We start from the raw sequence: 26,397 nt of genomic DNA, 5'->3' as shown, positions 1-26,397 counted from the left end.
AGGTGATATAATTGATCAATATTTGTACAAAAGCACATTGGGCATCTATAGCTACACAAAAAAACTCTTGAACTGATGAGAGTTATGAGTTCATAAGAAATAGATTTTAAGACTATTTATAAGAGAAATTACTGTGAAATTAAGAATACAGTATCATTTAAAATACTTTAATAGCATCTTTGGATTTTATAGTATGTGTATTATATTTCAAAATAAAATAAACATTGGAATTATAAAGTCAAACAAAGAAAATGAATTTATACTTATATTTAGGGAACAATAATGGCTAGATCATTTTTAAACACTGAAAAACATCTCTATCTTCACTTTTTCTGTATGACTTATTACAAACAAGTCATTTTCGTACAATCTTACTTTTGGTACAGAGAGACTACATAGGGAATATGTGGTATTAAGTCTATGACATTTATATGATGTACAGTAAGGGAGAAGTCCCTAAGTGTTAAGGAGGATGAGCAGGTGCTCTGCCTCTGTGTAGACTACGGACAGAGTAAGCAATAACCAGACAAGTCAATAGTGCTTCAGACATCTGAACAAATCTGTAACACATGGCACACACTCATGAGGTGATTTGTAAAAGGAGTAGTTTGGATATTTATGAAGAGCTATATGTAATGTCATAAAATTTTATTGGATAAGAATAAAAGAATGCTAAGAAAACAACTTCATCTGTTAAGTATTCTCTTTGGGAGTAATCATAATTGTAAAATAGACACATCCTTATGGTGACTGAGCTCAAAGAGAACAGAAGTTTTCCTGTATTTATGACTCATTATTTACCTGCTTTGATAGTGGTCAATATTGAAACTCTCTATCTTACATTTCACTTTGGTGTACACATCTTGTACATCTATGGACGCACTGAGGTCTTCTAGTTCACTGACCATACAAACCTCTGCAAAGAAACGGGTACGATTACCAAGAGAGTCTTCATAATCAACATCGATGTCCAATTTTATATTTCACACTGGCTAACACATCCTGACCATATTAAGGTTACACAAACTTCCATACTTATAAGCAACACTAGTGTCAAAGGAACTTACTAGTGAGAGAAGGTGTATCTGTCTCAAGTTAGGAGAAGCCATACTTATTATTTGAATAACTGAATCTGTTACTAGCCAAGCATCTTTGAATACTGACAATTCAATGCAGTTATGGTCAGAGGGTAAGTCTCTCATACCTTCTGTGGAAAATTTTAATTACCAACAAGCAAAACTAGATTTTACAAAGTCAAAGAATATGTACACATAAACTTTACTCAGAGATGAGAATCAATGTGAGCAACACTCTTAAAACACTGTAAGAGCTAAATGGCAACATCAAAGAAAATTAACCCAATATTTCTTCTAAAAGCAGTACTCACTGTTTACCTTTACAGTAGGAAGAAAAGCATCCTGTACCTGTGCCTTTGTTTTCACAATCTGGAGCAAAGAGTTTCACAGTGACTTTGGGGAGCATCCACTGCATCCACAGACTAACACGGCCACTGGACCCACCAATGTTACTGGTAGTTTGTTCCAGGGTAACAGAATCTGAGAATGGTGAATCATCACCTGCTTGAATAGAATCCCCCTGTGGTGAGGAAAAGCAAGAAACCAGCAAATGTTGATATTTAACCCAAAACAGGCAAAATAAAACTTAAACTTAAAAATTATTATTTTTAACTTTTTTGTACTATATATTCTAACCATATAAATGATACCACTGACACATAAAGCTAAGTATTATAAACATACACTACTCAGAAGGTTTATTTACATAGTTATAATGTAAGTTCATGACATTCCAGCTTTCTCTGTAAGTATATAAGGACTGTACCAATGATTATCTCCAAACAGCCAATGTCTAGGAATACAGTTTTATAAGATCACAGACAAGGCCATAATTTCCTGTCTATTTCTGCTCTTAGATGGAAATGATTAGCTGCTACAGGGAAGCTGAGACCCACACAGCTTAAGGTATTTATTTACTCTGTATCTCTTTACAGGAGAAATGTGTACTTGGTATAGAGTATTTACGGGTGAATTTAGAAAAAAAATGTAATAACATGATCTGCACAGTTTAACAATCAAGAAAATATTTCTCTCGCCTATTTTTGTAGACTGTTAGACTTGATAAAATGTTTTGTATGACTGACAACTAGAGGAATAAAGTATGAGCTTATTCAATTTCTTAACTATATACTGAATTCTGGGTATGTATAACATCCTAAATTTCATGGTAGCAAACTTGCTGTGAAAGGTTTGGTGGCATTTTGTTTATTTGTTTGGGGTGTTTTGTTGTTGTTTTCGAAAGCGCTTAGTAGCCTGGATCAAAATAAACCCTTTTATCTGAAGTTAAACCGGAGCTGCACAGCTTTAGTCTCAGATGCAGGAAAAGATGCTGCTAGAGATAGAGCCTCCACTACTGTGCATGTAAAACCTAGATGGAAACAGACCATATATGTTTATTTGCAAAAGACACATTTGTACACACGCATATATCTACTTAATTAGGTTGAATCTAGTAAGCATTATGATATGTTAGGATAAGGACTTTATATACTACTCATGTGACTTTGTAACAATTCCACTTTCCAGAGTCCATTACCTCCTTTGTAAATTAGTTTTTATGATGATATTTATTGCTTAGAATCTAGAATAAATAAGAACATAAAATAAACCATGAACATAAAGGAAGTGTTTCTACATAGTAAAGATTTCATAAGTACAGGTTAATTATTAACACCAAGCTACAGCAATACTAAAGAAACTGTACTTGCATATTCTGGTAGGATTTAGGATCTGCTTCCTCTTGCTTTCTGAGTTTGTTATTTATCTAATTTGATACACGTTTTCATTTGCATACATTCATAATCTCTCATGGTTCCCTGTTGATTTGAATGTCTCAAACAAAACATGTATATCTTAGGTTATGTAATCATGCAAGTGCAAAATGCTCTTAGAATCCTTGAGAAGGCATGCAGTGGTAGTCAGTGTGTTGTTTCTGAGAAGGTATGCAGTGGCGGTCAGTGTGCTATTTCTGAGAAGGCATGCAGTGGCGGTCAGTGTGCTGTTTCTACTGGAGATGGTTAGAGCAGAAGCCACTGTCTATAGCCCAATCATCCCCAAAGCAAGGGTGATAACTAAAGCCATACCAGAGGAAGCAGAAACCATGCTCTTCCCACACATGTTGTCCTGAGCAGGTGCTTAGGACATTGCTCGAGGCTTTCCCAGTGACCTCTGCACTTTAGCTGAAGACCCTTCAGTCCAAAGACAGTTGAAATCCCCAGAGGGAGCCAAGATCAAATGTGAAAGACAATTGTGACAACTGAGTGCTCGGGACAGGAGCTCAAAAGCAAGGTGTGACCGAGCACAGTAAAGAACTAGTGTCTTGGGATTTACTGAGACAGAAAATTATTAGGCAGCTCCTTGTCCCAAACATAACCAAAAGCTGTTTGCTGGTTTTTCATATTTCTACAAAATAAGTAGATCTTAAATTTCCATAGTTGAAATTTCTAGAACTTCAGAAGCTACAGAAATTTTATTACTGGTTGGCTGTATAACACAACGTCTAAAAAGCACAAACTACTTCCAAAACAGGATGCTTTTTACAAAGTCAAATCAATAAAAGATGACACAATGTGGCTATTACACCTTTCTTAACAGAAACACTCCTAATCAAATCTTCCAACTAACAACATACCCCACGGGAAGAAAGGTGTCGAGAAAACATCTAATTAATTGTTATCACTACAGAGTACCTGCTACAAACGCTGAGAACCCTGGCTGCAGCTTAGTTAGTAAGCACTCTTGAGCAGTCTCAGCGTTCTTTCTGGGTGGGCATGCGCTGTGACATTGGTAAACGTGCTTCTGCCCTCATTCCCTTCTGTTTTGCACATCTGCAGTGAAAACCGTACCCAAACGGCAATGCTCAACTATTCGCACACCTCCCTAGTCCAAGTCTGAGATATAAAGTTCATGACAAATTAACCAAAATACCCAGTTTATTTTTCTAGGTCAATTTATCTTGGTTCATCTGGAAGTTTGTATGCCATATCCAGTAAGAACCTGAAATAATCATTACTTAGCAAAATTACTCCTGAAACAATGGAAATCAGATCATTTCATTTCTGTTTACCATATTTAACAATACTTATTAAATTACAAAAACAGCATAAATATAGAACTAATATGGAAACAGAAAAAAATCAAGGCCAACTTTTCAATATGTGTTTTAACTCTTTGTACAGAAACTCTTTAAAGCCAAAACAATGTGATAAATTTCCCTTCACAATAAAGAAAATTGTGAAAAGTTAAAATTATATTTAACTTTGCAATACTGCCTAATTTTTTTAATGAATGTAAAATCAAGTTAGTACTGAAGTTTCTAGTCAGAGCAATTAGGTGACAAAAAATAAAAATCATCCAAATTAAGAAAGAAGTGAAAGCAACAATTTGCAAAAAAAACTTACACACAGAGAACACTTAATGAGAAGTCTTCTGTAGTCAGGTGTGTGCCCTTGTACAGAGAACACATATGGGAAGTCTTCTGTAGTCAGGTGTGTGCCCTTGTACAGAGAACACATATGGGAAGTCTTCTGTAGTCAGGTGTGTGCCCTTGTACAGAGAACACATATGGGAAGTCTTCTGTAGTCAGGTGTGTGTCCTAACACACAAAGAACACTTATGGGAAGTCTTCTGTAGTCAGGTGTGTGTCCTTGTACAGAGAACACTTATGGGAAGTCTTCTGTAGTCAGGTGTGTGTCCTAACACACAGAGAACACTTATGGGAAGTCTTCTGGTAGTCAGGTGTGTGTCCTTGCACAGAGAGAACACTTATGGGAAGTCTGGTAGTTAGGGGTGTCCTTGTACAGAGAACACATATGGGAAGTCTTCTGGTAGTCAGGTGTGTCCTTGCACACAGTGAACACTTACGGGAAGTATTCTGTAGTCAGGTGTGTGTCCTTGCACACAGAGAACACTTATAGGAAGTCTTCTGTAGTCAGGTGTGTGTTTGCACACAAATAACACTTATGGAAAGTCTTCTCGTAGTTAGGTGTGTGTCCTTCAAGGAGCTCAGCTCCTCCTCTGGTCTCTTTTAATCCCTTTCATGAACTGGACTTCCACAAGAGGAAAACTGACTAACATGTGTTTTTAAATATAGATTAAAATAATGTTGAATGGGATATAAATCTATTAAGTTTTGCACCAAAAACAGCACATCGAATGTGGTCAACAACAGATTTGTTTGACATTAGTTAAGCACTTGAGTGAGGTTCAGATTTTTATCCCTAAGTATTATTTTGTCAATGACTAGTATAAAATTCAGTGTCATGTCACAGTCTCTCTGTTCTGACAGTCTTCTAAGTTAAAATTTCTTTTATTTAGTTCAACTATCACATCCAGTGCCATTTCAGTTGTGATTACTTTGCAGCATAGAGATCATAAGAATTTTCTTATCAAAATCATGTTCCCATAGAATAGAACCAAAGAAAAACTTCCCAAGTTATTTCATTAAATCAATAATATTCTTTCTACTAAAATATGGCAAGGTTATCATAAGAAAAATTGAAAAGAAAGATCAAATGTGGTGCCACATAGCTTTAACCCCAGCACCCAAGCATGCAGGATGCAGAGACAGCCAGAGCTCTAGCCTGGTCTACACAATGAATTCTGGGGAAGCAAATAGCAAGAACCTGCCAAACCTTACCCCCCCCCCAATGATAAAATAAATATACAATAAATCCCAGATGTACAGGGCTAGTTTAACATTTAAAAATCATGGATTGATTCCCCAGAATATTATTGAAAAATTTAACGAGTAGATTACGGTTGAGAATTTATACATTTGAGATTCTGAAGTCAGCATGCAAAGATTTAAACTCCACCTTTGACATTTAGTATCCTTATGACCCTGGGGAAGCTATTTAGCCTTTTTAGAAATAAATTCTTCATTTTGAAAGTAGAAATGGTATCACCTACCTGAAGTACAGACTTGAGAACGCAAAGAGATAATGCATGTAAAGCCATCATTTTAATAAGTACTCCCAATAAAGAGCTACTGTGCCTCTCCTTGACAAAAATTAACATTGGCCTTGAAAAGCAGACAGCAGCAATACCAAGATTTATCCAGAAGCAAGCAGTCAAACATGTAACTTATTAAGAGATTCTTTTAAACTATCATGGTTAAAAACTATACTATTTTAAGTTAGTATTTAATTTTCCTTCAAGACTATTTAAGAGGAAGATTCTGGGTATTAATAACAGGGTTTCTACAGCAGCTCTATATTATTGTCTATATTACTACTTTGTTATACCGAGGCAGGGTGGTGCACTTCATTAGTCCCAGGGCATGTGGATCTGTGAGTTTGAAGCCAGCCTAGTCTATGTAGCAAATTCCAGGCCAGCCAGGGATGTATAATGAGACCTGGTTTCAAAAAACAAAAGGTGAAAACAAAAACGAATAAAATATAATAATTTTCTTTAAATCCATGCCTATATGTTTGTATGCTAATAAAGCATGTGAACTGTCACAACAAAGTCAACACACTGACTTCCTTTGCCTGTGGTGTCTTGGCTTTAGAGTGGACGGTGCCCTGGAGTCAACTGGACACTTCACAATAGGAATGTGCAACCACACGAGCAAGGGTCAGGAATACAGCCAGAATCAAAACATGTAGTGCATGCTCTGTGCTCAGATGGTTCTCAGAACATCAGTTCATGTACAACATTGCTAATATGAAAAGGACAGTACGAGTGCAATAATGACTAAGAAAAGCAAAGGACTGCAGAGCTGTGCAGTAATGCCATGTTCAAGGAAGCATTGGAACAGATGCAAATGGACAGTCTCCTGGGACACAGGTTCTCTGTATTCCATGCTTTCATTCAGTAGCTTCTCCAAGGAGAGAACACACTTTTACTTCTATTAAGTTGAGCAGGTCATACACTGAGCACACAAGGAAATTCAGGAAAAACAGATACCTGTTATATGGGACTCAAAGGATCCCAAAAACAAGGTCACTGTGTAATTCAAAGGTAGAAGAAAAGAAAATTAGAAAGGTCATGAAGCACATCCCTAGAAACACTATAACCAAAAGGATTTGGGAAATGAAAGGTTGGCCCAAAGTTTGAGTTTTGGTTGAATTAATCGGTTAAGCCACAGCTGACACAAACTTACAAATTGAGAAAACAATCAAAAATTTTTTTTTTTACTTTTTAAGACAGGGTTTCTCTATGTAGCTTTGGAGCCTTTCCTGAAACTTACTCTGTAGACCAGGCTGTCCTAGAACTCACTCTATAGACCAGCCTGGCCTTGAACTCACAGAGATCCGCCTGCCTCTGCCTCCCAAGTGCTGGGATTAAAGGCGTGTACCACCACTCCCCAGCATAATCAAATATTTTATGTTGTCCTTTACTACCAAGTTATCAAGGAGATAAATTTAAATTCAGGTGTATTCACTGTTCACTGTGATCCCCACACAAATATTTTATTTAGAGGAAAGGAAACTTTAAGACATATAAAACATGAACATCTAAGATGTAAAGCAAGTCCCAGCCTCAGCCTCGCAAGCGCATCAGAACCGTCCCAGTCACAGCCTCCTTCATGGAGACAAACCAGCCAAAGCATCTGAAGTTACTTCTCCAGGAAGAGGCTTCCCGAGTCACTCCAATGACTCTGGGTAGCAGTGATTCCTGCTTCGGCCACACTGTCCAAGAGAAGAGTCCATCCTGTGCAAATGACTGCCACTTCTTTGCTGCTCAGCCCGATTTTGTATTGCTTCCTGTAAAGCTTCTTTACATAGTTTTTCTTGATGATTAATTCTGGAATGTTTTGTATTAAAATTCTTTCATTTTTAGTTGGTTTTTTTTTTTGTCAAACCAAATTAATTCAAATTAATAAATCCTCTCTGAGGGAATTCATTACTTATCTTTATATCAAAGTCTGAGAGAAATCAACACTCTAATTTCAAATGAACTGATGTGAGCCATTGAAAAAAATTCTTAAAGTTGGAATTAGTTTGCCTTTGGTTCTTTGGCAGAACTAGGAATTGAAGCCAGGGCCTTATGCAGCAAACTTGGCAGGTGGTCTACACTGACCTCCATCTTCATCTCAGGACTAGTTTTAAAGTAAATGAATAAAATCCTCTCACCCCTGGTTTATGTGTCTTATCTCTTCCTTTTAAAATGTCTTCACTTTGATGAATGAAGACCATTCTTCTGGTTTGTTACATTGTAACTCTACTAAAACAAAATTGTACCCAAGTCTCACTTATTAAAATCTCATTAATTTATTTAAAAAATTCAAATATTCCTTCTAAACCAAACTATCAATACATTTCCCAGAAGAAATCTCATAATGGTTTCTGTACAAATGTCAATACTATTTATTTCCGTTACAGCTCATGTATATTCAGGCCGCCAGGTCCTCTGTACTGGTTACACACTGCATGATTCTAGCATGTGTTAATGAAACACTCTCTAACTTCCCACTAAAACAGTTTAACTGCCTGTACCAACTTCCTCATTGCCATCTCTGTCTAGCAATTTGTTACATCAAACTTCAATCATTCTATTTTACAAACTATTTTATCTTATAGCATCATAACAGGAACACTATTCAAATGAGTACTCAACAAATAAATCTGGAAACTGCCAAATGGAATCAGGATCTTCCTGTAACACTTGTCAAAGCCTTGGAAACCAATAACACTGAGGCATCATAGGTAAGAATTCACTGCTCTTCCTCTAAGAGATGCCAGTCTATCTACCTCTGCCTCATTTGGAAAAGGGGGAAAAATTCCCACCACTTAGGTTACTGTACTTCTTGAGCTTTTTGATGAACAGGAGAGAGAAGCTGGTTGTGGGAACAAGAAATATATCTTTTCCAACTGTTGCGAAGCCTAAAAGCAGGTAAAGTCTGCCATTTGGAGGAGTTCAGTTGCTCTTACTGATTTGTAAAATTACAAAAACAGAGCAACATCCCCTTTACTTGAGTCCCATTCTCTATTTTGGGAAGTGTTTGTTTCCAGAGGAAACTGTCTTGTCTCTGCAAAAATAAAACTACAGCATCTACCACCACCTACTACAGAACCGGGGTTCTCAGCAGGGAGGTTAACTACAGCATCTACCACCACCTACTGCAGAACTGGGGTTCTCAGCAGAAAGGTTAACTACAGCATCTACCACCACCTACTGCAGAACTGGGGTTCTCAGCAGAGAGGTTAACTACAGCATCTACCACCACCTACTGCAGAACTGGGGTTCTCAGCAGGGAGACTCAGCAGGAGGGGCAGGTGTGAGAGCTGGAAATGAAGGAGGATATTTAGGCTGTGTTAGTGATTGATGTCATTTCAGACATTTAATGGTTAGGACCTGGAGATTAAAAAGGTCCTGTGGTGAATAGGTCAATCCTGCCCAATGAAGATTGTCTTACAGACTAATTACACAGTCAAAAATGCTGTTGATAAATACTTGGGCAAAAAACCTCATTATGCGTTTCCCCACCTTTTTACTATTTTAGCAATAATAGTCCCAGAAATTTACATAAAGACCAAACTATGCTTGGTTCAAAACCGTATCAAAAAGTTTACCACTGCTTCAGAAAGTCATGCTTCGATAACACTACTACTTGTGGTATCTAATACAGACTATATAATTCTATATGTAGCCTCTGCATATGAATCCTGGGTACGTTTCTGTCTATTTATGTGTACCTGACTATTTGGCTATGAATTCTAATAGTTATGCCACAGTATTCATACAGTGAAGTATACATTACTGGATCTTATATTATCTTCCTTTATATCGTAGTAATATTGCATGTATACACACACACACACACACACACACACATTCCACCATCTTTGTTTTCATAACATTTCTTATGTCATCTATTTAAATGGGTCACTGTATAAAAGGAAAATGGCATTACTTCTGTCCTCACAGCGCTCACGACTAAGGGAAGGAGGACACTGAGGACAAAAGACCTCACAACCACTAAGTTAAGACAATAGTTAACACTCTGATTTAAACGGTGGCTCTAAGCACAGAGACAGCCAAGAGGAGCACAAGCCTCTTTGTCACTCAACTTCTAAGCTCCCAGAGTCCCAAACAGTACCCTTCCTGCACCCCAGACTTGCACAGTCCTGGATCACATCACAGCATACTCAAAGTGCTAAGGCGATTTGAAGTTCAGGGAAACACAATACAGAACAGAACACAGGAGAGCTCCTCAGGAGCCTTCTCAATCTGTCAGCTTCCATGGTGGGGAGGGTCATGGTCACTTTCAACAGTGACAGAGAACTTCATCCTTACCTCAGTGGTGGTCACCATGTCAGCAGACGGGCTGCATGTGCTGGTGTCTGGTGGAACCGTTCCAACACTGCTCCGCACTGGAGAGCCAGGGCTGGGGCCTGCTGTGCTCTCTGAGCAGACTGAAGATGAACTAAGAGGGCCTCTCTTCTGGATCCTGCTCCAGGCTTTACTCATTGTATCAGCTAATTCACAAAGGAGCTGGACCTGAGCAGAGCAGAGTAGGGAGGAGAATCAGGTTTTCAGACTCTATTCACAACCTACTAAAATGCTATATAAGAGAAAACTAACAAGTCCAAAAACAAAAGTCTACAAAATAAATAACTCCCAGGGCATCATGGGTCATGATTTGTTTAAACCAGCCTCAAACTCACACTGTGCTATGTCATAACCAAAGAAGCATTTCCGTGGATGGAAGTGTAATCAGCAGTTCGTTATGGTGAAGTAGATTCATTTTCAAACATGATGAAGGAACAAACACAAAAGCCTCTTACACAGAGAACAGGGTGAACAGCAGAAAGCAAGCATATACCTGGGCAAATGTGATTACTTTGTGACCTATGAAATCATTATCATCTTTCTTTCCAGATAATTTTCATACCTAAATATTCTCTGTTTTTCAGAGATAAAAATCTGAAATGAGATTTCTTTCAAAGCAAATGAAGAGTGATATAATAAGGAATAGGAAAAGGAAAATATTGCATTATGAGAATTCTAGAGATAGAAAACATATCCAATCTACTTCCCCTGGGATATGTCATTCCAATATTCAGAGTAAACTGTTTAACTTGCAAAATGTTTGACTGAGTTCTAAGATATTTATACAAGATTTCATAAATAAGCATTAATCATGGAATTTTAGGAGAACATATTGGCATATACGGTATAAAACAAGCCCGGGGGAAATGCAGACACAACATATAAGCAAATCCACAGCTGGATGCCATACTCTGATTGCCATTTTTAAAAAGTGAAATTCTCCTATTTATAAAAAGTTTCAGCCCCAGGACACATCCAGATGCTGAGGCTGGCTCCTCATGAGGGCAGAATAGATGCATAGAAACCCTGCTGCCAATGCATCCTTGATTCAAAGCAGTGTGTACTGCACTGTTTTCTGCTGCTCTTTGTGTAAGGAGTCCTCAAATTTTCGGTCATGGATATTTCTTGTTTTAAGATGATCTAATGGCTATAGATACTACCAAAAAAAATACTTCACGTCATTTTCTTTCTCATAAAGAAAGATTTTTCTCTTAAACAACTTTGTTGCAATCCAAATCCTTAAGAATAATTGTTTTTCTTTTTTGTAAATAAAAGAACTATCTAACACGGGAAGCATTAACCAAAGGAAATAAGTTCTACTCCTGAGGGTTTAGGATTATTTACTTAAGAGGCACAATACTGTTTTGATTGTTACTACTTCTAATTCCTTCAACTTTTATATTGTTTAAAACGACGTAAAAGCACATGTGTTTAACCTGGCAAACAATGACATAAACCTCAAACATAATTTTATTTTCAAAGAAAAACTTGCTAACACATTGCTTCTCCACCCAAATAAAGAAAACATTTTGAGGATAAATGATCAATTTTCAATCTTGGAGTTGAACTGAACACTGAGAACTAAAATCACAACAAAATTGGAATGTGTGTAACTGAAAAGCTTAACTAACCATTCTAAATATTACCACAGAGTGACAGAAACTCTCATTTTCTAATGCTAAGAATATGAAATTTAATCCACTTTGGTAGTTTTGAACAGAGTATATATCTACTATATTATCCAGCCATTTCAAGTTGTATCCCTAAAAACCAAAGCTGATGTCTGAAGAGAAAAAAAATTAATATTGATAGCATTATCTGTAATAGCTCAAAATTGAATAACTCCAAAATGTTTAATTACAAGCATTGAATAAACTGAAGCAAAACCATATAGCTGGATATTACTTAGCAATAAAAACAGGACTGACACGTGTAAAATATGAAGTAATCTAAAAATAATTGTGCTGAATGAAAGGGGCTAAACAAAATCACAACAGGATAATTTCATCTACACAGATGTCTGAGGAAAAGGAAGTGGGGTCTCAAAGGAACATAACCAATTTTGAGAGTAGTTTCCAGGATAGTTTAATGAGTGAATGTATCCCAAACTTTTTCAAACTGGGTAACTTAAACACAGAGTTATTGTATGCTAAGTGGATGTCAGTAAAACTGGATTAAGATATAAATGAAAAATAAGTATCTATAAAGCAACATTCTATGAACTATGTGTGAAGGCAACTGACTAGCAATGACAATTTGAGTATGAAGTACTGGCTAAATAAAAAATGTTTTATTCTTTAAATATTAAGAGGTGAAGAAAATCATACCATAAAGAATAGAACTCATATGGAAGCTTATCTCTGAGATCTAGAACATGAAATGGATGCCCACTAAGATCTTGAACATGAAAAAGTACCTGCTAAGAATTTAGACCATGATATGGATAGCCACTGAGATCTAGAACATGAAATCAGTACCTGCTAAAAATGTAGAACATGACAGGAATACCCACCAAAATCTAGAATATGAAATGGATTACCCTGAGATCTAGAACATGAAACAGATGCCCACTGGGGTCTAGAACATGGAATGGATACTTATTGAGATCATGATAGGATACTCACTAAGGTCTAGTACATAAGATGGTGCACACTGAAGTCTAGAACACAAGATGGATATACATTGAGGTCTAGAACACAAGATGGATACTCACTGAGGTCTAGAATGTTAAATATAGATACCCACTGAGGCGTAGAACATGAAGAGGAAATGCACACTCACAACTTTATTCAACAGCTATTCACTCAGCAATCTGTCTACACAATGACCAAGGAAGCCAGGTGAAAACAAAAATGCCTGATTTCATAGAAGGAAAGAGAGCGGGAAAACAGGGACAGAGGGAGGGAGTAAGGGAAGGAGAGAGGTATTCAGAAGAGGGAAAGACTTGCCCAAATCACCTATGTTCCAACTCTGAGCAACAAGGAAAGAGAAGTGAAAAGGAGTTAATTCAGAGTTTGGGGAATGAAATAGTAGAAGACTCAATCTTGGAAACATTACAAACCAACATTTTCATTTTTATATACTGTTATATTTTATTTTTTCATTATCTAGACTATTGTCATAGTGACGGAAAGCTAGGAAACACATATGAAGTAAAATCTGTTTTGTAGAACTTAAGGAAACAAGCACCATCAAGGAGGTGTCTTAAAACAACAGAAATGTTTGTGTCACAGTTCCAGAATATGAGTAAGAAACGATGAGATCGGCGCTATAACATACCATGGGAGAGCAGAGGAGAATTACTCCTTTCCTTCCTCCCTAAGACCTGGCTGTCCTGGGGTTTGTAGCTGCACATTCCAGGTTCTGCTCCACAAATGCACAGTACGTACCCATGGCCTTCATGTTAATGTCTGTCTACAAATATCTGTATCCAAACCTATCTTTGTAAAGGAACTGATCAGTGCTCACTCCAATGGCCTCTCCTTTTACCTTGATTACCTGTCACAGCCCTTTGCTATACATAAGATCACATTCTGAGATAATGGGGACAGCACATCAACATAACCTGCTGTGGGCCAAAGGAATGTATTATAAGAACTCAGCTGGTTATGGCAAAGCCACTACCTGGAGGGATCAAGGAATTCCTTCAGAGGAAGCCAAATTCCAAGGAGCATTTGGTGTTATTTGGCTTGTTATATATCAGCTGTCTTCTGTTATGAAAATCATGTGTGCCTTCACAGTTTTCCCAATTGATTTTTTTTCCCTAAGAATTGCTAACAGTGTGGACTGGTCATGATTTGGACATACACATTCGAGGTATTTGGAGAACAACCTCAGGAAAGACTTCCTTCCCTCACGCTCATCCGTTTCTTCTCCTTTTAGAGCTGGAATCAGTTCTCTCCCTTAGCCACATTCAAGGACTAGCAGTAATAACAGTCCACATGAAGGTCTCCTGATTCAAGGTAAATACCACACGGAGACACAGCCTAGGTCTGGTGGACCTGAAGTAATAGCTTCACACAATTCAGCTTGGACCCTTCCTTCTTACAGCATTACTAACTTTATAGACCTCTAACCACTTCTAGGAATATTTAGATAACCTTCTGCGCTGACAGATATGCACAGTCTGAACTCCAGTTCAAGCCTCCCTGTAATTATTGTCATTGGCAGCATCCGACCAGGTCCATCCCCAGACAGAGGAAAGTACCTTATCAGAGATACCTCTGTACTCTCTAAGAACAGACTTTAGCTGTTTAAGGCCTGGCTGATGTGCCAATTAAGCTTAACTTCCTCCTTTCCCAAATCTTACCTCAAGTTCCAGATCTCCCTTTAACTATCACCAGAGGCATCTAACTGTACCCGAGCACACTTTTCCCCTATCTTGCAGAAAAACCGCATAAAACTTGGACAGATAAGGGTCAAAGGGATCAAAAGGCAATTTTATTTTCAGAGAAAAAAAGATAGAACCTAGCAGTATAAGGAGACGGAGAGGAAGAGAGGAGCGGAGAGCTTGAGGACAGAGAACTGAGAGGGATAAGGAGGATTTTGACCAGAGAGAACGTGTGGAAAAGATGTAAGATGAGGAAGAGCCAGATGGGGAAGTAGTAGCTGGGTAAGAATGAGATGAAAAGGACCTAGATGAGGCACAATTAAGATGAGAGAATTAAGATAGAACTTAAGGAGGGGACAGTAGATAAAGGTAGAGAGAAATCAGGCAAGAGATGAGCCACGCACAAACACAGAACTTAAGCTGTGTAGATAGGATTTTTATCCCAGAGAAATAAAGTAGACGGACAAAGAGCTTGGTGTACTTAGATTCATTTTCCTGAAAATAATTCTCGCTGTTCATAGTTTTCTCTTCTAAGCCCTTGGGAAGTATAATATGAAGGCTGGTCCTTTATTAATATTATATAAGAATAACCCCCACACACACCCCAGTGCACAAGGGCCACCACTCAAACTCAACAGTTTCTCTTACTCTTGGAAACACTTGATAACAGCCAATAGCAGTAACATTCCAAGAGCAACACAAGGGATGAAGACTCATGTGCTGTTAGAACACAGTCCAAGAATGGAGCTGTGCCAGGCAAATTCTGAGTGCTTATGAGAAAACTCCAAGAAAATAAGCTAAGTCTTGTGAGCTCACTTTCTTCAAAAGCACAGATTTGTTCTTGGAATAAACATGCTTCTGTGCTCCTCCCAGGTGTAGCGGATAGGAGTGAGTTTACATCAGCTGTTGTTATTCATGTGCCTCTATGCAAACACATGGTTTGGCCACATGTGGCTTGTCCTTGTGATTGTATGCTTTACTCAGGTGACATTTTAACCCTCAGAGTATAAACTGTCTGGTGCTCTGAATAAGACTGGCCATTGCATGAGACTTGAACCTGCCTCATTTTTAGGCCCCATTCTCCCAGGTTCATGGCACCAACTAGAGCAGTAAACACAGCACTATGAAACCAAATACATAGCAGACAGCAGAGAGGCAGGGAGAGTGTCAGCAACCAAGACTGATAACCCAAGTTCCATCACTAAGACCACATGGTCAATGACAGAAACAATTCCTGTCTTCTCGCCCGTGGCGTGTGTATGCACCCCAATAAATAAATGGATAAGCAAATATTTCAAAAGAGGCAAGCAAACGAGAAAAGAGCTGCACTGTACTGAAAAGGAAGTTTTATAATATAGAATGAGAGTGAAACTTAATTTCTTTAAATATGTCAAAAATGGGCAAATAACTGCTACAGCCAGAATAGAGGTTTTTGGATACTGACCGGTCAGAGTGGACAAGATGCTGAAAGGGGTGTTTTTAAAAATATAGCTTTTAATTGTCTCAGGAATCTTAACAGTTCTTATTAATAAAATCAAACCCGGGGCCAATTATTGGGGCGAAATGCTGGATGGTCAGAGAGACAGAACAAGCCATAGCTAACCTCACCTGGCCAACTTCTCAGCTGGTCTTGTTTCCTCAGACTGGAAGCCTCTGTGTCCTCATATCAAATGATTCTCAGCTGAACTGTGATGCTCAAAACCTAAAAGCTTAACCAGCCCAATGCTGCTAGTTCCTGGTCTTCATGCCTTTCTGCGATCTGCCATCACTCCCTGGGATTAAAGACGTGTGTTGCCATGCCTGTCCGTTTCCAGTGTGGCTTTGAACTCACAGAGATCCAGAGGGATTTCTGTATCTGGAGTGCTAGGATTAAAGGTGTGAGTGCCACCATTTTCTAGCCTTTGTATCTAGTGGCTGTTCTGTCTCTGACCCCAGATAAGTTTATTAGGGTGCACAATATTTTGGGGAACACAATACCACCACATTTAATAGTATTCAACATTGACTGTAAGTGTAGAAAATATACAATATATTTCCAGTTAAAAATGTAAATTTCATGTTACCTAATGATTTATAGAAACTCAGATAATATCAATTCACAGTGATTGTAAAACTACAGAAGGTAACAGGATTGGCATATTGCAACTAAAATGTTATGGGAGTAACAATGACTTTGACTAAGAAATGGTCTTTTCTTTTTGTTTGAAATATAGCAAGATGTGAGAATCTGATTAAAAATTATACTTCAGTATAATTATCACTTCAGTACACTCTCCAGTTTAATAGTAAAAAAAAATAGTTCATCAGAATTTGAAAATATCACAACTACAACTGATTATATTCCACCAGTCAAAAGATGAATTTATTCTATCATCAATACATTCTCATAATAAAAGTTGACAGAACTACAAAGCCATTTTTAACCTAATCACCACAATGTTGATGGCCAGATAAAAGGGGGGAAAAAAGAGTAAAACCAAAGAAAAGTCCTTTGTTAAAACAAATGAACATGTTTTTAACACACTTAGCTTTTATAAATCAATGTACCAACCTGAGGATTAGAGCACTTTATCTCTAAAGACTCCAAGTCAACATGGAGACAGACAACAAAAGAATGTCTCCCATCTGGTCCCGGGGTAAAGAGCTTTTGCGATGTGACTGCTAGAGTAGAGGTACATCCCATGGGCTCCACTAAGGAAAGTGTCACTTGCTTTCCAAGAAGGGTATATATGCTAAAATGATGCAAGCTTATAGTCCAAGGAAATGCATCACCTATAAGAGAACAAAATCATACAGTTAATTAACATCAATAGAAAATTTTCTATCATTCCTATCTGAAATCTAAGACTTGACACAGCAAAGGTGGGGTCTCAGATATTCAGATATACACAATTTCCATGCTACTTAATATAATCAATTTAACTTTAATATTAGTAATTGCAATAATGTACTTTGTATACCCTTCAGTGTGTACATTATAAACAACATATAAGCAAAATTAAATACAAGAAATAAGTTCAGAATAGAAGTCCAAATGCCATCTTTGCCCACTTTGGTGGATAGTAAATGTCCCTGCATTTGGAGTCTGTGTAAAATGGATTGCATTTAATAATGTGCAGAGACACTGTACAGCCAGGAAATCTGGGTGTGAAATGAGAGGGGAAAATGATATAACTATTATTGTGTGGGGCAACCCACACCACAATTCTGTGGCATGCTATTTAAAACAGAAGCTTCTAGGCACTGCCTTGGAAGGACTGAGTCTGCTCTTTTGGGAAAGCTCAGACATATTTCACACATTCTTGGATGGTTCTTATAGTGCATGAGGTACATTTTAAATGAGGCATGCATGCTAAAGTAAAACTTAGCATGCATAAATATCAGAATTAAAAGAAAAAGTCCTTTCTTTTACTGTGTTTAGTATTTATCTCATGTACAATGAATTTATCAGTAAAAGCATACAAAATAAAACGTCTATACTTTACTATAGGTAAAATAGTGTGATATAATTTAAAAGGTCCTCTTAAAATATTTAACTATAATTACCCTGTTGTCAATTCATGAAAAATACATCCCTATCACATATTTTAGAATGTCAAGTTATGTGATTACTTGTAAGTACAGAAAGGACAGTATACTTACTGTTGAAATGCTGCTAGTATTTTAAAACATAAGAGATCATTCATTTTCCAATTAGAGAGGCATTTAATACTTACTATAGATATTTCAGAACATATGAAAGAGTTAAATATCAGAATAAGTCATGGCTCCACCATCCATTATGCCAGTCCCAATCATAAACTAATATTCTGCTGCAGTTCCCAAATAAATTCCATGACTGACAAAAATACTGAAGCAAAACACAGGACCAAAGACCACATTTGCTTTGTTTTTCATTGGAGACAATATAAGAAATATATTGCCAAGTGAATCATACAATGTGTTAAAATTCAGATATATCTATATAGATATAGATACATGAGTTAGATACTTGAAAAGTGTGAACATTCAAAATATTTAAAAAGGAAGTTAGGACTTTGATGATACAATAATAAATACAGCTACAGGGTATTTAATAGTAACTTGACTAGGAACAACTGAATACGAGCACGTAGTCAGCACTTTCCCTGGCCCAGAGTAGTACTTTGCTCTTAAGTGGGGGGTGGGGATGAGAACCTTAAATCATCTGTAACTAATTCTAATATAATTTTTAAACTTACATCAAATTCCATGCTCTTTACAAAATTAAACTTCTGCCAACTTTGTCTTACATCTTTGAGATGATTTAAGATACTTCCTTTAAATGGATAGGTGTACCTATATTAAGTTTCCAAACTTTATTCTAACAAATACCAAATGGTGATTTATTTGATGAAAAAGGATCACATTTAAATTTGTTAAATTAAAAAAAACATCACAACTGACATTGGTACGAATCGTAGAAAAATATTTCCGATTCAGAATAAGATTAATAAATTGAAGTTGGTTATGTTATACTCTCTTAAAATAATAATAGGGACTGGAGAGATGGCTCAGAGGCTAAGAGCACCATTTCTCTTTGAGAGGTCCTGAGTTCAGTTCCCAGAAACCACACTGTGGCTCACAACCATCTATAATGAGATCTGGTGCTCTTTTCTGGAGGGCAGGAATACATGCAGATAGAACATGGTACACATAAATAAATAAATATTTTAAAAAGTAGTAATACTTCATGGTCTTAGCACACAGGTTATCTGTCTTCAAAAGAAAATGTACATTCTGAGATCTGAAATGAACATTCAATCACAAAAAAAAAATCAAAGATCAACTATTATGACAAAAACTGACAAATCATTGATGCTTTTACACACATAAACACCTCAAAATAAAGACTCTTTATAATCTACATAAATTATAGATCAAATAATACATACAGAGACTTCTCAAATAAACTCAAAACCCATTACTAGCCCAGACTGTGTTATTCTGAGAACTCCATGTAGCTTCTTCCCAGAGGAGCCTGACCTTAAAGCTCAGGACACTTTGATTATCTAATCAGTGAACTTCTGAGACAGGCGCTCAGTATGAGGGCAGGCTGGCACTAAATTCCTTAAGCTCCAGAAATCATTCCTCAGCTTCCTCAACTGCTGGCATGCAGGTGTAAGCTATTATGCACAGTTAAAGAGTTTCCATGTTAATTAGTTCAGATGTTATAATCTGTGTCTACATTTTCTAGATATATTCTTTCTGGCAAAATTTATTAATTTTCAAACAAAATTCTAAATAACAAGGAAGAAAAAAAGAAGCATGAAGGTTAAAAATCATGTGTAAATTGAGACTTCACTGCCTTATTAAAAGAAAAAATAATGAAAAGAAAATAATTGAGAGAAAATGAACAAGTGCCAAAGCAGTTCTGAACAAATAAGGAAAAACAGAATAAACAGACCCAAAGCTGAGGGAAACGTAAACCTTAAAAACAACAAGTCAGACTATGTACATGTCTCAGCAACAATAGTCACCAGAGAAGCAAAGTAATTACAACTGATTAAAACCAGGAACAAAAAAAAAAAAAAGCCCTGTTATTTTACCACACAGTATATAACATGGCACTGATATTAAACCATATTGCGATTATAACAATGGTCATTCTTAATGCAGATAGATACACACACACACACACACACACACACACACACACACACACACCCTCACATTTGGGAGTCAGTGAACAGTAAATAACTGCACAGACCCTTATTCTGATATCAAGTTTATGAGAAGGAATGGGAAATTATAAGCAGCCTATGGTGTTATTTTCTCTGTCAACAAAACTGTATGTAGGGAACAGAAGTGGATGCACACTAGGAAACAGGAAGTACACCTACTGTTCAAAATACAAAAATGGTAATATTAAATACTTGATCTCCAGTTAAAAAGATTTTCTTCAATATCTAAAAATTTAAGAATTAAGTGCTAAAATTACTACTTTATGAAGTTTTATCAGAACTATAATTCATTATTGCTGAAAATGGCAAAATCCAAGGTAACTCACAACACACAATGAAGAATTAGTATATTTAAAAACAGTCTGTTAGCCAGGCAGTGGCAGCGCATGCCTTTAATCCCAGCACTCAGGAGGCAGAGCCAGGCGGAGCTCTGTGAGTTCGCCTTATTGTATGCTTATCTCACTAGTTCTCATAACTTAATATAACATGTTATTCTTCATCAATGTTTTGCCTTGGGACTTTTGACCCTTCTTTCATTCTGTGTGTCCTACTTTCTTGCTTCTTCTGTGTCTGCTGGCCCCTGCCTGGGTGGCTAGTCCCTGGCTGCTCCCTGGCCACTAGCTGGCTGACCTTTTCTATCTGCTCATCAGCTCTGCCTATTGTGGCTCTGTCTAGCTACTGGCCATTCAGCTTTTGGTCAGACCAATCAGGTGCGTTAGGAAGGCAAGTTAAAACAGCAACTTGTTTATTGTTAAACAATTATTCTGCAGAATAAACGAATGTAACACATCTTTACATAGTTATACAAATATTCTATTTCACAAAAGATTTCAAACCTAAATTAATCAAAAGAGATGACATTGCATACTCATTAAAGGAAAAATCCATCAAGATGATGTCTCAATTCTGAACAACTATGCCCCAAATGCAAGGGCACCCACATTTGTAAAAGAAGCATTACTAAAGCTTAAATTACACATCAGAACTCAACATTAATAAAAGACTTCAACACTCCACTCTCATCAAAGGACAGGTCCTGCAGACATAAATTAAACAGAGAAATAATAGAACTAGCAGATATTATGACTCAAAAGGACCAAACATATCTACAAAACATTTCATCCAAACACAAAAGAATTTACCTTCTCAGCATCTCACGGAACCTTCTCCATATACTCGGTAAAAAAGCAAGTATCAACAGATAAAAGACCACCAAGTATTAAAGCTGTATTTAATCAACCACAGAAAACAACAGAAAGTCTACAAATTCATGGAAACTGAACAACTCTCTACTGAATGACCCGTAGAATTCAATGAAAATGAATGCACAACATACCCAAACTTATGAGACACAATGATAGCAGGGCTAAGAGGAAAGTTCATAGCACTAAATACCTTCCTTCATAAAGTACTTGGAGAGATCACAGACTTAACAGCACACCTGAAAGCTCTAGAACAAAAAGAAGCAAACACACCTAAGAAGAGTAGATGACTAGAAATAATCAAACTCTGGGCTGAAATCAATAAAATGGAAACAAAAAGAACAATACAAAGAATCAATGAAACAAAGACTTGGTTCTTTTGAGAAAATCAACAATACAGACAAACCCTTATCCAAACTAACTAAAAGGCAGAGAGAGAAATTCCAAATTAACAATATCAGAAATGAAAACACAAATATATAACAACAGACACCTAGAAAATCCAGAGAATCATTAGGTCATACTTCAAAAACTGTACTCCAAAAATTTGGACAATATAAAAGACATGGACAATCTTCTGGATAGATACCACTTAGCAAAGTTAAGCAAAGATCAGAGAAGCAATTTAAAAAGACCTATACTCCCCAAGGAAATAGAAACAGTCATAAAAGATTCCAAACCAAAAATGCCCAGGGCCAGAGGGTTTTAGAACAAAACTCTACCAAATTTTCAAAGAAAAGTTACTACCAATATTCCTCAAATTATGCCACAAAATAGACACAGAAGGAACATTGCCAAATTCATTTTATGAGGCCATAGTCACCCTGATATATAAAACACACAAAGACTTAACAAAGAAAGAGAATTACAGACTAATTTCCCTTATGAACATTGATACAAAGATACTCAATAAAATACTGGCATATCAAATCCAAGAACACATCAAAAAGATGATCCACCATGATCAAGTGGGCTTCATCTCAGGGATGCAGGGATGGTTCAACCTATGAAAATCTGGCTATGTCATCTACCATATAAAGAAAAAGAGAAAGAAAAAACCATGATCATGTCATTACATGCTGAAAAAGCCTTTAACAAAATCCAACACTCCTTCATGATAAAAATCTTGGAAAGATCAGGGATACAAGGGATGTTCTTAAACATAATAAAACCAATATATCAAATCAAATGGAGAGAAACTCAAAGCAGTTCCACTAAAATCGGAGACAAGACAGGCTGTCTACTCTCTCTAAATCTTTAAATATAGTAATTGAAGTTTTAGCTAGAGCAATAAGACAACTAAACAAGATCAGGAGATATAAATTAGAAAGGAAGAAGTCAAAATATCACCATTTGCAGATGATATGATAGTATATATAAGTAACCCCAAAAATTCTACCAGGGAATTTCTACAGCTGATAAACACCTTCAGAAAAGTGGCTGAATACAAAATTAACTGAAAGCCAACAACAACAACAAAAACCAGTAGCTCTCCTACATACAAATGATAAACAAGACTGAGAAAGAAATCAAGGAAACAACACCCTTCACAATTGCTAAAAATAACAAAATATTTTGGGGTCTCTAACCAAGAAAGTGAAAGGACTGTATGACAAGAACTTCAAGTCTTTGAGGAAAGAAACTTCAAGAACTTTGAGGAAAGGTATCAGAAGATGGAAAGATCTCCCATGCTCATGGATCATTAGGATTAACATAGTAAAAATGGCCATCTTACAAAAGGAATCTACAGATTCAATGCAATCGCCATTAAAATCCCAACACAATTCTTTACAGACCTTGAAAAAACAATCTTCAACTTCATATGGAAAAACAATAAGCCCAGGATACATGAAACAAGCCTGTACAATAAAAGAATTTCTGGAGGTATCACCATCCCTGTACAACAGCAACAGTAATAAAAACCGCATGGTATTGGCATAAAAACAGGCAGGTAGATCAATGGAATCAAACTGAAGACCCAGAAGTAAATCCACACATCTATGAACATTTGATTTTTGACAGAGATCAAAATTGTACAATAGAAAAAAGAAAGCACCTTTAACAAATGGTGCTAGAACAACTGGACGTCGGCATGTAGAAGAAAAGCAAATACACCCCTATCTGTCACCCTGCACAAAACTCAAGTCCAGGTGGATCAAAGACCTCAACATGAAACCAGTTACGTTCACCCTGATAGAAGAGAAAGTGGGGAATAACCTTGAGCACACTGACAAAGTAGACAACTTCCTGGATAGAACACAATCGTGCAGGCACTAAGATCGACAATTAAAAAATGGAAACTCATGAACCTGAAAAGCTTCTGTAAGGCAAAGGACACCATCAAAAGGACAAAAAGGCAGGCCACAGAATGGGAAAAGATCTTTACAAATCCCACATCTGACAGAATGCTGATCTCCAAAACATATAAAGAACTCAAGAAACTAGACATCAACAAACCAAATAATCCAATTAAAAAAATGGGTTACAGGTCTAAACAGAGAATTCTCAACAGAGGAATCTCAAATGGCTGAGAAACACTTACAGAAATGGTCAATATCCTTAGCCATCAGGGAAATGCAAATCACTACAACTCTTAGATTCCATCTTACACCTGTCAGAATGGCTAAGATCAAAAACTCAAGTGACAGCTCATGTGGGCAAGAACCCCAGAGGGGTCAAGAACAGCACAAAAGGAAAAAAACCCACAGAATCCACTAACCTGGGCTCTCGGGACTCACAGAGACTGGACCAGAAGCCAGGGGGCAACTGACCTGGGCCCTCTGCGCGTGTTAGTTGTGTGGCGTGGTTTTCTCGGGGGACTCCTATCAGTGGGAGCAGGGCTGTCTCTGACTCTGCTGTCTGCTTTGGGGACCCTTCTTTCCTACTCGGGGGCTTGTCCAATTGTCCAGCTTTAATAGGAGAGGAGTTGCCTATTCTCACTGATCTTGATACACCATAGCTGGTAGATATCCAGGGGAGTCCTGCCCTTTTCTGAAGAAAAACAGAGGAGGAAAAGTGGAGGAGAGGGGGGAAGAGAACTGCTCTGGGGGTGGGGGACTGCAGTTGGGATGTAAAAAATAAATAAACAAAATAAAACAAAAAAGTTATAATACAAATAAAACATATTTAATGTATTGAGACTACACAAATTATAAAAATTGTCTGAAAAAAATGAGCAGTATATGCATTTCACAAAAATTATCCAAAATGGCTCACAACTAAATGTAACATATAAAACTAAGAAAACTCCCAAAAGGTAACAGGAGAAAATGGATGATGATTTTTCAGAAATAGTTAAAAGCAGCAGTCCACAAGAGAAAGAGCTGATGTGCTGGCTGCAATGAACTTCACACTTTTATGCTGTGCTGAAGAAATATTCAGGAGTTGAAAACACATGCACAGATTGGGAGAAAATATTTAAGTGAGACATCTAATAAAGAATTATTATTCCAAACTCAAAGCTATTAAAACTGAGTAAGAATAAAATTCTATTCAAAAAGTAAAAGCCTTAGAAGGTATCACTAGCAACAAAAAAGGTACGCACATGGCATTGAAGCTTCCTTTCACATATCACAAAGAATATGCAACTTAAAATAAGGAGAAAGTGTCACAGGGCTATGAGACAGACAAAAACACAGCCTTCCATGCTGCAGATTCTGTGCATCAGAAGGAGGTACATTCATCGCTACTGCAAATAAAATGACACACCTCCTTTGAAGACATTTTGGCAGTTTTTAACTAAAGTAAACAGAGTACATGATCCAACAAACACACACTTCTGTAATTATCCAACAGAGTTAACAATAAAAATAATATAGATATGTGAGTCTGTGTATTATTCATAAGTTGCCCAAATTTGAAAGTAACTGAGATATTCTGGTTGATGAACGGAGAAATGGTCCTACAGACAATGCAAGCCTAGTACAGAAAACAGGAAGAGATACTAACCATCCAAACGCCCAGAAGAAATGTCAGCTGCACTATCATATGTCTAAAAATGTAAAGCTAGGAGACAATAAATAATAAGATCATTGAGTGCCAGCTGTTCTAACAGATGAAGAAGCAGAGAGATGAATAAGTGTAGCTCGGAGAATTTGGCGACAATGAAAATACTATGTATGAAAAGATAATAGTAGAAATTTGTCATTAAACATAACAAATATCACCAAAAGACAGTCCTAAAGTAAACTACAAATTTTGAGAAATAAAGATGTCTCAACAGGCCCATCATTTGTGGCCAAATCAGTATTCAGGTCTGTGATGTTGTCAACTGGGAAATGCAAGTGTACAGGCAGAAAATATATAGGATATTTCTATAATTGTCTCTTAATTTTATTGTGAACCTAAAATTAGGTGTCACAATAGTATCAAACATTTTACAATGATTTTAAAAACAAATATTAAAAAGGAAAAACATTATCTTTTCCTTAGTGTCCAAGAAAAAACTATTTCTTTAAGAGGTGATCAGAAAACTATGTAAGCATTTAGTTCTGTCACACTAGGTTTTGTTTTAATGTAAATGTTCTAACATTTCATAAAGGCAAAATTGATGAGCATGGAGTAGATGGTGTAAGAATCCATTTTAGCATTTAGGAGCTACCAAACCCATAGACAAATAAAAGATGGAGCAGGCTGAATGTGAGTAATAAAAGAATAGTGCCTGCAGCAACCATGTTAGCCAGATTTAGGTAGTTCAAAAGCTGCACCACAAGGTGAGACAGCCTGCACAACTAATCTCATCACTTGGGGGACTGAGGTGGGGAGGATTGGAAACACTAGGCTAGCCTGGGCTCAGGAAGAGCCTGAAA

The 26,397-nt window shown here is 37.0% G+C and overlaps 1 protein-coding gene across 5 annotated transcripts in view; it reads right to left on the bottom strand.

The window, feature by feature from the left end:
- Vps13b (vacuolar protein sorting 13 homolog B) overlaps positions 1-26,397 on the bottom strand; it is a 527,154-nt gene that overhangs the window by 272,220 nt on the left and 228,537 nt on the right. For all 5 annotated transcript variants that reach the window (XM_028884474.1, XM_028884475.1, XM_028884476.1 and 2 more), the window contains 4 exons: positions 17,237-17,457; positions 10,320-10,523; positions 1,425-1,596; positions 802-916 (listed from right to left, as the gene is read on the bottom strand). In XM_028884474.1, the coding sequence (XP_028740307.1) occupies positions 802-916; positions 1,425-1,596; positions 10,320-10,523; positions 17,237-17,457 (712 nt within the window). The remainder of the gene's footprint in view (positions 1-801; positions 917-1,424; positions 1,597-10,319; positions 10,524-17,236; positions 17,458-26,397) is intronic.

This window comes from Peromyscus leucopus, chromosome 20 (assembly GCF_004664715.2).
Source record: "Peromyscus leucopus breed LL Stock chromosome 20, UCI_PerLeu_2.1, whole genome shotgun sequence".
Taxonomy (NCBI): domain Eukaryota; kingdom Metazoa; phylum Chordata; class Mammalia; order Rodentia; family Cricetidae; genus Peromyscus; species Peromyscus leucopus.
Note: the sequence above shows the minus strand (reverse complement) of the source record. Positions and strands in the feature narration are given on the sequence as shown.